This window comes from Amborella trichopoda, chromosome 4 (genome assembly GCF_054954075.1).
Source record: "Amborella trichopoda isolate Santa Cruz 75 chromosome 4, AtrichopodaSantaCruz75HAP2 v2.0, whole genome shotgun sequence".
Taxonomy (NCBI): Eukaryota; Viridiplantae; Streptophyta; class Magnoliopsida; order Amborellales; family Amborellaceae; genus Amborella; species Amborella trichopoda.
In genome coordinates, this window is record NC_142339.1 from 16,310,963 (window position 1) to 16,327,052 (window position 16,090).

General features: G+C 35.2%; 1 protein-coding gene across 2 annotated transcripts; it reads left to right on the forward strand.

The window, feature by feature from the left end:
* Nucleotides 1–1,568: 1,568 nt before the first annotated feature.
* On the forward strand, nt 1,569–15,239 carry LOC18423291 (protein argonaute 4B-like). 2 transcript variants are annotated; one of them, XM_011628157.3, is made up of 23 exons: nt 1,569–1,972; nt 4,133–4,358; nt 4,567–4,772; nt 4,945–5,148; nt 5,291–5,427; nt 5,513–5,610; nt 5,702–5,799; nt 6,024–6,192; nt 6,320–6,436; nt 6,530–6,637; nt 7,025–7,087; nt 7,172–7,285; nt 7,377–7,542; nt 7,778–7,890; nt 7,977–8,114; nt 8,281–8,411; nt 9,658–9,723; nt 13,142–13,205; nt 13,312–13,423; nt 13,520–13,593; nt 13,676–13,770; nt 13,883–13,914; nt 14,663–15,239. In XM_011628157.3, the coding sequence occupies exons 2-23, from the start codon at nt 4,146–4,148 to the stop codon at nt 14,851–14,853; spliced, it is 2,709 nt and encodes a 902-aa protein (XP_011626459.1). In that variant the 5' UTR covers nt 1,569–1,972; nt 4,133–4,145; the 3' UTR covers nt 14,854–15,239. The 2 variants fall into 2 exon arrangements, with proteins under 2 accessions (XP_011626459.1, XP_088721120.1); XM_088864994.1 differs by having other exon boundaries at nt 1,763–1,972; nt 5,291–5,406.
* The last annotated feature ends 851 nt before the right edge of the window (nt 15,240–16,090 follow it).

A 16,090-nucleotide genomic window follows, 5' to 3' on the forward strand; every position in this document is an offset into this window, starting at 1 on the left:
TCTAAACATATTGTTTCAATATAAAAAATCTTTGTGATGATCTTAAAATTATTTTCACTTGTAGTTATAAAATTCAAAGGAGAAAGAAAAGTGTAGGTCAAGCAAATATGTGAACACTAGAGAAAATATTAAAAACTGACGGTCCATACTTTATTTCCAAGACTTGAAATCTACTTTATCTCATGTATATACATCTTGAGGTCGGGATGATTGAAATTGAGGGTTTTTAACATGAAAACAACATACTCTAGTAAAATTTTGAGGTACTCTTCAATTTGATTGTTTAGGGTCTCACCCCTATATTAACTTTTTCCTTAGAGACATCAATCCTCTATGAAAATAATATCATTATAAATTAATGAAAAATAATTTTATGGAAAAAGTTTATATAAGGTTGCAACCTTAAAATGTAGAATTAAAGATGCACATAAAAAATCCATCGGAAAGTATTTTTTTAATGTTTTAATTCTCTCTAATTGATCATCTCTACATCGAGATGTATGAATATGAAAAAAAAATACCCATTACCTAGACCGTCCATTTTCAATATTTTCAAATGTTTATAGATCTACTTGATTTTAACCATTTTTGGAGTGTAAATTTTATAATTAGATATGAAAATAGATTTTCAAATAATCTTAATAATTTTTTATACTAAAATTACATGTTATGATAGATTTAGGAAGTGCGCCTTAATTGGATTGTCTAGGGTTGCAACACACCATAATTTTATTCACCCAAAAAAATTAAAAACAAATGGAAATATTTGTTATATTTTCATCCAATCTCCTCTCCATATTGCAAGATAACACAAGTTTTAGGGGTTGTTAGATAGGCACAAAAAAAAAAAAAAAAAGAAAACGAAAGAGAAAAGAAGAAAGAAAAAAAAGAAAGAAAAAACGAAAGCCAAAAGAAAAGAAAAACAACCAACATAGTTGGAAACCTATCCTGCATATCAAAGGAGTAAAAGCCGTATTATTTAAATATGGGTGCGGTTTTATAAAGCTCAGGTTCTAAACAATCAAATTAAAGCCTATCTTCAAATAGTATGGTTTCAATACTAAAAATTCTTATAATAGCCTCAAAATATATTTTCATCTTTATTTATAAAGCTTAAAGCTTCAAAAATAGTGTAGATCCATAAATATATGAAAACTTGAAAATTGACGGTCAAAAAATGTGTTATAAAATACACTATTTTCAAAACTTCAAATCCATTTTTTTTTTCATGTTTATGCATCTTGATATCGAGATGATCAATTTGACGATATTTGAGCATCAAAACAACTTCTTCCAATAAAATTTTGAGAGAGCTTCAAATTTGATTGTTTAGAGCCTCGGCTTTATGTAAACTTTTCCTTTTAATTATTGAGAGATTAATATGGACATGCCATGATTAGTGGCATATAACGTACTTACCTAAACTATTGGCCTTCCTTTATCGGATTCCACTTTTTTTTGAATTCTCACGAATTTTTCTCTAGGGAAACAATATCGAAAAGCCATTTTGCCCCTCATATCGGGGCGTACGACATTAAATTGGGACGTTCTCACCCATAAAACTCCTCATTATTTTCTACCTCTAGCTCACCAAATATGGGTGCCAATATCAATGGTTCACTCCTGTACCCATGACGTATTTATCAGAGTTGTAGGGGTGCTTTCGTCACATTCCCACAAATATGGTAATGACTATTTTGTCATTCATCTAAAAACCCGTGGCAATTTCGTAAAAGTTTCAAAACCGGCGGTATTTTTTTCCAACTCTGGCGGGATTATATAATCAGTTGGAAATAGGGAGAGGGAACCCTAAAAACAGTTTCTCCCTCTACTGATTCATCTCTCTCTCTCCTGTTTCTCCTGTTTGTCTATCTCTTTCTCATATTTTGGAGAGACAGAGCTCTAAGAGCTTCCACTGAGCTTCTGGTTCGGCATTGTTGTATCTTCATCTCGACGCTGTAAACAAGTGAAGGTCAGTAGCTTAATTTGCTTTTATTCTTGGTTTATTGTCTCTCTATTCTTAGTTTATTGTCTCTCTATTCTTAGTTTGAGCAATGTAGCATGGTTTCTAGCTCTTATGTGTCTTCTTCTTCTCTAGTTTGTGTTTTGTGCTTCTCTTCTTCATGGATTACTCTGTATGTAGAGTAGTTTCTCGCTCTGTGTTCTTCCTTTTCTTCCTTTGCTTCCTTTGTATCTGACGAGTTTATGGAGTATGGTTTCTGTGTACAATGCTTGATGACTCTGTGTCTTGTTTCGTGTGATGGGTTTCTTCGTGGTGTATATTCTTTTTTCTTCTTCTTTTGCAGAGTAAGCAGATTTTTGTCCTTCTCTGTGTCCCCTTTTTCTTCTTACTTTTATTGTCGCTCATGTTCCTTGTGCGGTGTATAGTTTCTGCATTCTCAATGGTTCATCTCAGTTTTTTCTGTATTTTTGGTTGTTGATTGCTGTGGTTTCTCTGTAGTGTAGATTCTCGCTCTTCTCCTTCATATTATTCGCATGTTCCTGTTTCCCTGTTTATGGAGCCTGTTACTGTTTCCTCACTGCTGTTTCTATGCTTGTTTTACTGTGTAATTCATCCTGTTGAGATGTTGTGGTTCTTATTTTTCTGATTTATCAGTGTCATAACATGAGTTTTGGTTGATTGAGGGTTGCAGGCTCCCTCGGGGTGTTTTTATGGTGGAACCACTTGTCTGTGTAGAGCAGTTTCAAGCTATTTCATTTTTGTTAGAAGATCTGTATCTATTCGTTGTTGTCTGTTTTCTCTGTTATTCTTCTCTTGGTTTTGGATTCTTATTCGGTCCTGTAGTCTGCTTTCTACGTTCTAATGGATGATCACTGTGTGTTTGTCTTACTGTTAATAATTTATCTGAAGTATCTATTTATATATTTTGATTTCCATACTCTTATTCTTCTTATGTTACTGTTTTTTTTGAATTTTTATCCCTTTTTAGAGTATACTTTTTGTTTTTGTAGTGGGTTATTTTGGTTTTGTATTGGCAGATTAATTTCGCACATGTGTGTATGTGTGTGTGTTCACACACACACGAGATGCTTGATTTAGTCAATACATTGGTGGCTTGGTGATTTTGTTAGTTTTCCATTGTGTCTCTATAGTATTATGTTTTTTGGTGGATTATTACCTTTTTGGGGGATCGCATGCTATATGCCAGTGTTTTTGTTTGACCCATCGGTTTTATTGCACCCTTGTAATGGTTGTCTGTTGAATAGTTTCTTCTATTTTACCATTGTTCTGTTCTTCTTATGTCTTGTTTTATTGAATTCTGATTTTTTTTTTTATTGTTATTAGCTTTATTATTTATTACTTTGTGAATTCTGGTTTCTGTTGTCTCTATGGTTGATTACTCTCTGTTTATGTGTATGTGTATGTGCTAATTATTTGGTGATTATCTGCATTCAATGTGCTGTATATCTTATGCAATGAATCTTTTTATTATTCTTGCTTGTTTGGTTCGTGTTTGTTAGTTTTTTGTGTTAACATTGTGTTTTTATTTTGGGGTGGCATGTTCTTTCTGAGGTTTTTGTCGGAGAACTTCTGTTGGCTTTTTTCAGGGAAGAAGAAATGAAATCCCCTTTTTTTGCTTATTGTCCAAGTTTGCCTGTTTTCTGCCATATTTTCACTATTTTAAAATATTTGAAAAGATGGTCTTGTGGATTCTCTCTCTCTCTCTTTCTGTCTCTCTTTTAATTATACATTGTAGCAGACTTTGAAACATGGAATGCTTTTGTGAACAAGTAAACAAATTCTGTCATCATACATGCAGAACACTTATTATTGGCTTGTTTACATTGTTGGTTCGTTTTTTTTGTATGTTTGTATTATTATGTTTGATTTCATCTATATTGTTATTACCCTCTCCAAAAGGTTTATTTTGGTGTAAGGGCCTGGATTTGATCGTGGGAGGTAGAATCTATTCTTAATGTTTTTATTTGCTTTTTCTTAGTTCTGGTTTTTGTCGTGTTTGGTGACTTTTGACTTCTCAGTAGTACTTAGTGATGAAAGAATTACTTCCTCCATTCTGGTTTTTTCCTTTCAATTTTCTGTCTGTTTTTATTTTCTCTCTTTTAGTAGACCTCCTTTATTTATTATATTTTTCTCTGTACATTTTGAAAGGCTTTGGGTGAAAATGGATCCTTCCGAAGTGAAAACTGAAGATCAGTTACCTCCCCCACCCCCACCTCCACCATTGCCCCCTAATGTGATCCCCCAGCGCTTAGTTCCCAAGCTTAACCCCATGGAGCGTAAAGGGTTGGGGTCGTCAGGTGAACGTATCCGCTTGCTCACCAACCATTTCCGAGTCAGCTTTAATTCATCTGACGAGTATTTTTTCCAATATAGTGTAAGAACCGTGCTTTAAACCTGCTCTTTCGTGCTTCAACTGATGTTCTTATTGTTTGATTATTTGTTTAACCGTGTTTTATCAGAAAACTTCTCTTGAAGAATGTTTTTCTTGTATTTTTGAGTATTCGATGCTATTTAATGGTTTAGTTTATATTTAGACTTGGTTTATATGCTGCTTTTATGTGTACTGGTCTTGTGGGGTGCAGGTTGCTCTTGCATCAGATGAAAAGAGAGCAGTTGATGGCAAGGGAATTGGTAGAAGGGTTTTAGATAGAGTCTATCAAACATATAAAGCGGACTTCTCCGGCAAGGAGCTTGCCTATGATGGAGAGCATACCCTGTTCACAGTGGGTGCCCTTCCACAAAACAACATGGAGTTCACAATTGTTCTTGAGGATTTGGCTTCCAATAGGTAACAATCATGCTATTGGTCTTTTGAGCCTCTCACAGCCCTTACATTTAGAGAGTGTGCGTGTGCATGCATGCGTGTGTGCATTCATGTGTGTGAGTGTGAGTGTGAGTGTGAGTGTGAGTGTGAGTGTGTAGAGAGGGAGCTTCTGAATGCTTAGTCCTTGTGTGCATAGGGGTGGGAATGGTAGTCCCAGCGAGGTGGAAAGAAAGAGACAAAAGCGGCCAGGTCGCACCCAGACTATCAAGGTCGAGATAAGTTATGCTGCGAAAATTCCTTTGAAATCTATTGCGGCAGCCCTTCGAGGGGATGCCACTGACAAATCTCAGGATGCTCTTAGAGTCCTGGACATCATCTTACGTCAGCATGCTGCAAAGAAGTATGCAATAAATGAACTTTTGTTTGTTTGTTTGTTTCTTTTTATTTTTAATTCCCTCTGTACAAAATATTTGATTTAATCACTATCTTTCTCCCTTCCTTTGGGTATTTAGTAGTTGTGGTTGCTTGTTATCTTCTTCTAGGGGTTGTCTTCTGGTTCGCCAGTCATTCTTTCACCATGATCCGAAAAATTATGCGGACCTGGGTGGTGGTGTCACTGGTTGTAGGGGTTTTCATTCAAGTTTCCGTCCTGCTCAAAGTGGGTTGTCATTGAACATGGGTAGGCATGTTTCTTACTTATTTTTCAAACAATGTTAGGAGCGTCATTGTCTCTACTCTCATGTCTGATTTTGCTTGGTGCCTAGATGTGTCCACAACGATGATTCTGAAACCTGGTGATATGGTGGATTTTCTACTGGCTAACCAGAATGTTAAGACTCCCTACCAGATTGATTGGAAGAAGGTGAATGGATCTCCTTGCTCAATTCCAACACTTCAGTTCTAAATAGGAATGCAGCTACTTATAGCCCATGTATACTTTTTGATACATACAGGCGAGGCGTGTGCTGAAGAACATCAGAATCTCCACGAGACACACAAATAGGGAATTCAAGATTACCGGGTTCAGTGAAAACATCTGCAAAGAGCAATTGTATGATTTTTTTGTTCAATTATTTTATGTCTTGTTGTTGTTCTTATTCTGGCTGGCTGCAAAATGCATTTTCTTCATGTGTTTGCGACTTCTTTTTTGCATGCAACAAAGCACACTAGTCGCATATACTTTTTCTAGAATGTGGACACTTGTAGGTTAATCCATGTATGTCTATACCTGTGATTGATCTGTGTTACATGTGTGCTTTTGTGTTTTTGCTGTAGATTTTCAATGAGGGTCAGAAATGGAGATAGCCCTGGTGGTAATGAGACCATTGAAGTAACTGTTTATGACTATTTTGTCAATGAGAAGAAAATCAAATTGAATTATTCTGGGGACTTGCCTTGTGTCGATGTTGGGAGGCCTAAACGTCCCAATTACCTCCCTGTTGAGGTAATAATAATTTTTTTCTCTAGATATATATTCTGAAGTTCGATTTTCTTGGTTGATTCCATTTACTGGGTAGCCATTTCCTTGTTTTCTAGGTCATCTGTAAAGAATGCCATTTTCTTTTTTGCAGCTCTGTGTGCTCCTTCCACTGCAACGCTACACCAAGGCGCTCACTACAATTCAAAGATCAAACCTCGTTGAAAAATCGAGGCAAAAGCCTGTGGAGCGCATGCGGGTGCTAAATGATGTGGGCTTCTTTTCCTGTACTCTCGTTCCTTTAATTTTATTGATTGCATAATTCAATTGCTTGATCCTCATAATTACTGTTATGAAATTGCAGGCTATGAGGCTCAATAATTACAATGCTGAAACATTATTAAAAACAGCTGGGGTTTCCATCAGCCAAAATTTTACTGAGGTTGAAGGCCGTGTTCTGTCAGCTCCAAAGGTTCTCTTTCTACCCTTTTCTCTTGAGAGTTTTCATTGTTGTTACAAGCATATGAAAAATGTAAATCATTGAGGAAACCTGCTTTCAATTTCTTATGTATGCTTACATATCCACACTTGTAAAAATATATTGTCTGTATGTACTTGAATACAAATGCTTGCACAGTTATGGATTCCTGTGGATCCACATGCACACAGATATGACACATGTGTGCTTTTGTTTCATTGGTGTGCATGAGCATGTAAGATTTATGGCACCACTCATGCTTTGTATCTCTTACGTGTGAGAGTGCATCCTCTTTTGGTATTTTTGTGGTAATTCTGCTTTACAATTACAACTTCTATTTGCTTCCTAATGAATATTATTTCCCTGTTTGTTTTATTACAGCTAAAATTTGGAAATGGGGAAGATTTTGTGCCCCGTGGTGGTCGCTGGAATTTCAATAACAAGGTTTGTTTGAATGCTGATGTCATGATTTAAATACTTGTTTTTATTTATTTATTATTCTGTTTCTGAATTTGATCGCTTCCTCAGCAATTACATCGACCTACTCGAATAGAGCGGTGGGTGATTGTCAATTTCTCTGCTAGATGTGACACCAACTACCTTGCAAATGAAATGGTGAAATCTGGTCAGAGGAAAGGCGTTGTAAGTTCCCATTCTTTTTCCCTCTGAGTGGCTTGTGCATTCAACTTGAGGCTCATTTTAGATTATCAACGATGTTATTTCTATCTTTCAGGTTATTGCCCCTCCCTTCTGTGTGATTGAAGAAGATCCTCGTGCAAGGTGCCCTAATCCATCTGTTAGGGTTGATCGAATGTTTGAAAACATGAAGTCCAAGCTTCCAGGGGCTCCCCAGTTTGTGCTCTGTATTCTTCCTGAGCGGAAAAATTCTGACATTTATGGTGAGCTCTCTCTCTCTCTCTCTCTCTCTCTCTCTCTCTCTCTCTTTATGTGCGTTTGCACCCAACCCCCCAAGTTTCTGAGGTCTTCTTCTCTCTTTTTCTGCATTTTTTTTCCTGTTTTCTCTTTATATGATGGGTGCTTATATCCTTTGTTCTGTTTTGGGTAATATTATGATGGGTACTTCTGCCATCTGATACACATTATGATGGATATTTCTGTCTTCCAATACACAAGGTCCATGGAAAAAGAAGCTTTTATCTGACCTTGGCATCCCTACCCAATGTATAGCACCTGCAAAAATCAATGACCAATATTTGACCAATGTGCTTCTAAAAATCAATTCCAAGGTACCGTTATCACTTCACACATTTTTGCCCTTGGATTTTGCGACCCTTTAGCAATCGATCTTGCTTACTAAATTTCTTTCTTGCAGTTGGGTGGGATCAACTCCTTGCTAGCTGCTGAAAGTTCACTGCAAATTCCTATTATATCCAAAATTCCCACAATTATTCTGGGTATGGATGTTTCCCATGGTTCTCCTGGTCAATCGGATATTCCGTCAATTGCTGCGGTACCTATTTCCCTTCCATTTCTATATTCAATTGTTCCCTTTCATTTCTGTATTTTACTGTAAGATGTACAATTTGAATGTGTTCGCTCATTTGATATGATTTGGATTTCCATTGTTTTTAAGTTATTATATGTTGAATCTTTCTTTATTAAATGCTTTTGCATAGGTCGTTAGCTCGAGAGATTGGCCATTTATATCAAGGTATAGGGCTTCTGTTAGAACACAGTCCCCAAAGGTGGAGATGATTGATTCGATGTTTAAACCACAGCCGGATGGTAATGACACAGGACTTATTAGGTAAGTTCTCTCTGTTTAAATGTTGATATTTGATTGTATATGTTTGTTAGCAATTTTTAGTTTGTATGTTTTGAGATTTTGGGCTGGCTCTCAGTCAAATTATATTTGACTGATTTTATGTTTAGTTTTTCAATCTTTTTTTGCTTTCCTAATAAACAAGAATACTGAACATTTGATTTTGTAAAAAACTTATGCTATGATTTTGTATCTACCCGGTTTCTATGCGGCCAAGCCCGCATATGTAGAAATGCGAGTCTCTTGATAAATCTATTTTGGAGATGGATTTTATGAATTAATTTTTAAGGAGAAAATCCCTAACATGGAGATCAAGAATATGAAAAAATAAATAAATTTTAAAGAACTAGAAATAATGATTCTAGTAAGAAAACTTTTGGACCGTTAGTTTCCATTGTTTTTAGATGGCACATTTACTTGCATCTCCATCTTTAAGATGGATACTTTACACTTTCTTGACCGCATATGTAGAAATACGGTCCAGCCCGCATGAAACAATTTTTCTTTTGGAAAAACTACATTTAGTTTTGCCATTATTTTTTTATAATGAAAGACTACATTTAGTTTTGCCATTATTTTTTCATTCTTTTTACAACTAAATAATTTAAAATTGGTGTCAACTTCTTCATCTAGTGGAGAGTTATATAAGAAGAATGTATTTTGTTCACAGTAATTTTAAGATATAAATCGTAAAATGAGTATTTATTTTAAAAAAAGGACTAGGAGAAGTGCTTAGTTAATGTAATTATGAGGAATGAATGTAAAACATGCTACACCCATAAAAAAATTAGATGGTCGTTGAAGATGTATATTTTTATATTAGTGGTGATCATAACATACAATCTGTGTTTTCTGATGGCTATTTGGGGCCGCAATATATTTTAAGGTTTGTAGGAATAAATGACTAGGGTGTTCAGGTGAAGTTGTTTCAAATGGAACTAAAAGTCTCAGTTTATTTCTGGATTGACACGATAAATTTTAATCATCAATAAAATGTATTGGTCCTTGTGACTGACAAATTTTTGGTTAAGCGTTTATGTCTAGGGTACATCTCACTTTGACTGGTCTGACATTGGGTTCCTGATTTTGCTTGAGTTGGTCCCACCTCCATGTAGAAGATTTGTCCAAGCCTCCAGTTTAGAACTTCCCATTTTTCGACCTTTAGCAAGGAAATGTTTCTTATGCACATGTTCCATTGATAAGGTAGCTTATATTGAAGTGCTTTTGACAGGGAGGCATTAGTGGAGTTTTTTGTGAGTAGCAACAAGCGAAAGCCGGAGCAAATGATAGTTTTCCGGTATGAGAGTTTGTGTTAATTACTTATTTTAAATTGTTTTTGGTCATTTGCCACTTTTGGTTACATGAATGAGCTCTTAATTTGTGATTATTTTTGTTGGATGGATTTGTGGTGTAGTTCTGTGAAACATGAGGTTGAAATGATTAATCAATGGAAGCAGGTCTTTTTCACTTGTAAAGTGTGCTCTCTTTTTTCTATTTGTATCTGTGAACTGTGCCCTTAATTGTTTGAATCAGATTGTTGATGGCTTTTTGTTCTACTATGTATGATGTATTTCTTCACTGAATAGATGTGAGTTTGCTGCGTTCTTAAATATGATCATGTAGTGCTTATGTTATTTAGCCATGTTTCTAGTAGAGATCAGACTTGTGTAGCTTTCGTGCCTTATAATAAATTGCCACAATGTCCTGGAGTCTTGCTCTTGTTACAGAAGTTAATTATTCTGCATATTTATGTAGGAGAAAGCAATTGGTGTATTATTTTTTTAGTTAGTGTACGAGATGTCAAACACTTTTGACTTTGTACTGGGATATTAGTTATTTTGTATAATTTTGGCTAATGTATGAACTTGGATTGCATATGTTGAAATGTTTGGGTAAAAAAACTCTATATTCCATAATGCTGTTTTTCTAGCTGTATGGTAGACTCTGTATTATTATGTTTAGTTTGGTGTACTTATCTGGTTTGCGGACTTATAGCTTTTGTTGCGATATGTATGTTTGTGCATGTTGCTATGTTCTCACATGCCCATGTATATGTACTTTTTTTTATGGGAAATTATCACAAATATACCTTAATTTTTGTATATTTAGAAGAAAACCTTTGAACTTTCATGAAGCTCGCCCATACCCGTTTTCTTTAATTTTTCACGGTAGTCGTATTACCGTGTAGCACAATTACGGTTAAGTACATGTAAAAGTTAAAATGTTATATGGCATTTTAAGTATATCAAAAACTAACCCATGTTTTAAGGCATTTTAAGTACAGTAAAAACTAACCCCATGTAACATGGCATTTTAAGTACAGTAAAACCCATGTTATACGGCACCCATGTTATAACACCGATGTTATATGGCACTCAAATGCCGTAAACCCTTTTCTACTGTTTATATTTATCTCTTTCATCCTGTTTATATTTATCTCTTTCATCTCTCTAATTCTTTTTATGTTTTTCTTCTTTCTCTCTCAAATTCTTTTTAATATTTATCTCTTCTTTTTCCCCCAAATTCTGTTTAATATTTATCTCTTCGTGCTCTCTCTAATTCTTTTTTATCTTTCTTTCTCTCTCTAAATCTTCTCTCTTCAAGGTGATTTGTATAACAACATGTGCGTACCTTACCATCCCTTATAAAAACTCCCTTCAAACCTATCCCCTATGAAAATTAGACAGAGTGAGATTTGTATTACGTTGGAAATGTGTCTGTTGAGTTGAAGTAGAGAGAGAAAGAGAGTTAGTGAGAGAAAAGATTTAGAGAGAGAAAGAAGAGATAAATATTGAGAAGAATTAGAGAAAAAAAAGAGATAAAACATAAAAAAAATTAAAGAGATGAAAGAGATAAATATGAACTTCAGAAAAGGGTAAAATGCTGTATAACATGGGTTTTTACGGTACTTAAAATACCGTATAACATGGGTTAGTTTTTACATTACTTAAAATACTGTATAACATGGGTTAGTTTTTACAGTACTTAAAATGCCGTATAACATGGGTTAGTTTTTACGGTAATTAAAGTATCGTAATTGGCTTCACGGCAATAGGACTACTGTGAAGGTTATTTTGGTAAAACAATGATCAAAATTGAAGAAAAAGGGTATGGAATAGGTTGTTGAGGGTTTTTTTATTCTAAATAGACAAAAATTAAGGTATATTTGTGATAATTTCCCTTTTTTTATTGATGCCATTTTATATTGCTGATATTGATCTCGATATTGATCTCTAATGAATGGCAATTGATGGCCTCGTGCTCATTTTTCTGATGTCACGTTTCTTTTCTCATTTCTTGTGAAGTTAATTAAAAAGGATCATTTGCTATGATGTTATTGGGGGTTTTCCAAAATGAATATAAAACTTCTCTGTTCTCTTGGGATCCGTGCCCATGCCTCTTCTCTGTTATACTATTATGGTTTTTCCACATTTGCATTTATAATTTTTTTTTTCTATATTTGTATATTATGTGCCTATTTACCCTTGTTACAAGGAGATCACAATTGTCCCTAACCTTCCGGTGTGAAAATCTAAAACGTCGAGGATGTATCATAGAGTTTGAAAACTTTTCTTGGACTTTGAGCCCAGTCAATGGCGCAACTTCGACTACCCGATTTTGCATCCAACGATTGGGATGATTGTGACCTTCTTATGCCCAATGGTCTTATTTTATATTGTTTCCTTTATTTCACTGTATTTGCATATTACAAGTTCATTTACCTTTGCTACAAGTTAAATCGTCTTACTTTAGTTTTTCTATATTTTTTTCCTTTATTAGACATGGTCAATTCTGGAGAATGTCTTTGCTATTATAAATAAGGAAAAAGTTTATATAAGGTTGCAACCTTAAAATGTAGAATTACAGATGCACCTCAAAAATCTATCAAAAGGGTTGTTTTAATGTTAAAAAACCATCTCTAATTGATCATCTCGACATTCAGACGTATGAATATGAAAAAAGAAAAAAAGTTTTTTTGAGTCCTAGAAATAGTGCATCTTGCAACACATTATCTAGATCATTCATTTTCAAGATATTCATATGTTTATAGATCTACTTGATTTTAACCATTTTTGGAGTTTAAAAATTTCTAATTAGATATGAAAATAGATTTTAACATAATCCTAAGAATATTTTAAAACAAAATTACATGTTATGATAAAATTTGGTGGTGCGCCTTAATTGGATTGTTTAAGGTTGCAACCTTATAGAAACCACACCGTATAAGTTATATAGAGAATATGGTTGTAGGTTGTGCTGGTGAGGGAATGTAATTGTTATTTGTGTATTATTGGTAAAGTGTGGGTGGTGCCTTTTGTCGAGTTGGTTTAATGGACTACGACTGTGGAGAACTGCTGCTTATGGCAAACTCCCCCTCTGCTCTCCACCCAAATGTTTAGCTTGTGTTTATGTTCTGGCCACAGTGGCGAGTCATGATTATTTCATTGTCTAGTGCAAATTATTGGTGATGCAGAATTAAACATGGTCTCTTCTTGGTTATATAAAATATTGATGATACTCGCATGCTATTAGCTTAATCAAGTTTGTGCTGATAGAAGTCCCTTGGGCACCATGTACATTCAACTTAGAAGCTACTGAGTTTAGCATTCTATTTAGTTGGGTTTGGTTTCAATTTGTCACTATGGCACCCAACTTTCAGCGCACACTGGATTTTCAAGAAATGATTGACATCTCTTGTGCTTGTTTGGTTTCAGGGATGGGGTCAGCGAATCACAGTTTACCCAAGTCTTGAATATTGAAGTTGACCAGATCATTCAGGTATATTTCTTCAATAAATTACTCATGAAGTTATTCAATGAAACTGTACCCATGTTCTGTTCATACTTAATGGTTACATGCCTCCTTGGGTGTTCATTATTTGCAGGCATGCAACCACCTTGAGGACGGTTACAGGCCAAAAATTACCGTGATTATTGCACAAAAGAATCACCATACAAAATTATTCCAGAAAGACTCTGATACTAATGTTCCCCCAGGTCTCTTAAATAATTGATGGATCTTCAAGTCGAATCTTTTTGAACCAAATCGAGTATATTTTCTTTTTTGCTTATTTTGCCTTTTCCCATATGAAGGTACTGTTGTGGATTCTGTGATTTGTCATCCTCGAAACTATGATTTCTACATGTGTGCTCACAATGGGCCAATTGTAAGTCAATGACTTCTCTCAATTTATCTTTTTCTACTACTTGCTACTTAGCTGATTATGTTGTACTTTGTCATCTCGAAAGGGTACTTCAAGGCCAGCTCATTATCATGTTTTGATGGACGAGATTGGGTTCAGGCCTGATGACCTGCAAAATCTTGTGCACAGTCTATCGTATGTGTAAGTAATAAAGTCATACACGTAAATGCATACCACCTATCCTTTTTGTTTTTGTTTTTTGTAAGGCTGGAAATGTGTCTAACTATTTATTCCTTTTTTATTGTAATTCCAGCTATCAGAGGAGTACAACTGCCATATCCATAGGTAAAACTGTGCTTGCATTGTTATTCGAATATGATGATGGCTGTCTTTCCAACTAGGGGTAATATGTGGTGTTAAAATAAAGTTTGGACTCAATTAAACACTAGCTGTGACAAGTGGGTGCTAAATGTCACGAAAAATATTTTTATAGTTTTTCTCTTCTCTGTCGTTCTTGGCCATTGTGAATAAATGTGCCTTTTCTTTTGAAAACACCTTACATATCTATACATCAAGCAATACCATGGGTCATTGTTTATGAGGCCTTGATGTTCTTGAACCTTTCAGCTTTCTTTTAGTGGTTCTTTATGTTATCTATGGGTAAGAAACTGTCACGTTTATTACATGAAATTGATGTTTTTTTGTTTTGTTTTTGTCTTTGTTTTGTTTATCTACTTGTTTGATTGGTTGTAAAACGTCACGAAGATAATACATTTAAAACCATTAATGTTGATCTGCTTTTTTTGGCTATTGTGGCCTATCCAACTAATGGAAATTCACCATCTATATGGTTGTTGTTCATGAGGCTCAGAGATTTCACAACCCTTAGAAAATGTCCTTTGGGCATGAATCTGTGGTTATATTATTTTTCCTGCATTGGTTTTAGACTTTCTCTGGACTTTTATGATGTAAATTGTACCCTCTTATCATTATCTTTTTGATCGTTTGTTATGATTAATTGGACTATTATATTATTTGTATTTGACCTGCTCGTGTCTGACTCGTTTGTTTTTGTGATTGTGAAATGTCATAGTTGCTCCGATCAGTTATGCCCATCTGGCTGCTTCTCAGATGCAGCAGTTCTTGAAGGCTGCAGATGACAATTCAGATGCTTCTTCGAGCCACAGTGGTGGCGGTAGTGGTGTGTCGTCTGCTGGATCTGTTCCTGTGCCGGAGCTGCCTAAGCTTCATAGTGATGTTTCGAGCTCAATGTTCTTTTGTTGAAAATTAAAAAAACCATAGAACTGGATAATTACTGGTTAGTAATTTCATTTTGTGAATAGATGACTGTTTGAACAGGTTAGGCAAAAAGGTTTGAGCCTTTAATCTTGAAACTATGGTGTCTGTACATATTGCTCACCCCTTGTCTCTTGGTTTAATGGCTAAGGGATTAGGTTTCATGGGTGACTGTATTTTGTTTGACTTGACATGTTGGCTTCTTCTATGGTGTTAGAAGCCATCTTAGGTAACCGGTTTTCTTCGCTTGACTAGTTCTGTTTTTGGGACATAATATGGCTTCTGTGGTGTTTAGAAGCGGTATTTGGACAATTGATGGATGTACAGTGTGAATGACCTTCAACGAAAGTTTACTCTCCCTCTTTCTCAACACAGATTTGGGTTGTTTGTTCTCTACTTGGATTTGGATGCGTGGTTTATGGCTCAACCTACTGGTTGAGGTGTGGGGCCTCGTATGGCCTGCATGAATGTTATATAGTGGTAATTTAACAACTCCATTTCGGATTGGGCAATGTGGTTGAGGTGTGGGGCCTTGTATGGCATGCATGAATGTTATATAGTGGTAATTTAACAACTGCATTTTGGATCAGGAATTGTTCAATCCGGATCAGTAATTAGTGGAACAATCTCCCTTTACGTGCGGCTCGGTCCCCTCCCATCCCTTGGCGACAAGATGGTTTTTTGTTTCCTTTTATGGCTTCTGTTTCTTCTTTGGTATCTTCGAAAATTATTTCCCATAAACCTGTCTTGTGCTTTTGTGTTTTTTTTAATGTTTTCTTCATAGCCAATTTTGACATCCAAGATTGGATTGGTGGATGGACGATCCATCTATACCAGTTTTCTAAACATGGGTATACGGTTTTTTTATTTATTCTGATCGACCTTGTGCGTGAGTGGTAAGAGATTTACCGTACTGCTTGGATTGCTATGCATGATTTTCTCTTGTTCATTAAGTTTGTGGACATTTGTTTTTATTTCCTCTGGTAGAGGCGAGTATTTCCAGCACCCAAACTTCCGGTAATGTAGCCGCATTTTAGCAACAAACTTCCGGTAATGTAGCCGCATTTTAGCAACGAAGATGTGGTTTGTATAAGGTTGCAACCTTTAGACAATCATATTAAGCGGCACCTTCAAATTCTATCTTAAATATAATTTTGGTGTAATTTTAATATTTTTGAGAATCTAGTTTCGTCTCTAATTCTCTGAAAATAGTTTAAATCATGTA

Excerpts from the sequence above, each read along its gene's own strand:
- LOC18423291 (XM_011628157.3), top strand. The coding sequence starts at position 4,146 with ATGGATCCTTCCGAAGTGAAAACTGAAGATCAGTTACCTCCCCCACCC. Across the intron at positions 7,088-7,171 it reads GCTGGAATTTCAATAACAAG|CAATTACATCGACCTACTCG; the intron begins GTTTGTTTGAAT and ends TCGCTTCCTCAG. Across the intron at positions 7,286-7,376 it reads CTGGTCAGAGGAAAGGCGTT|GTTATTGCCCCTCCCTTCTG; the intron begins GTAAGTTCCCAT and ends TCTATCTTTCAG.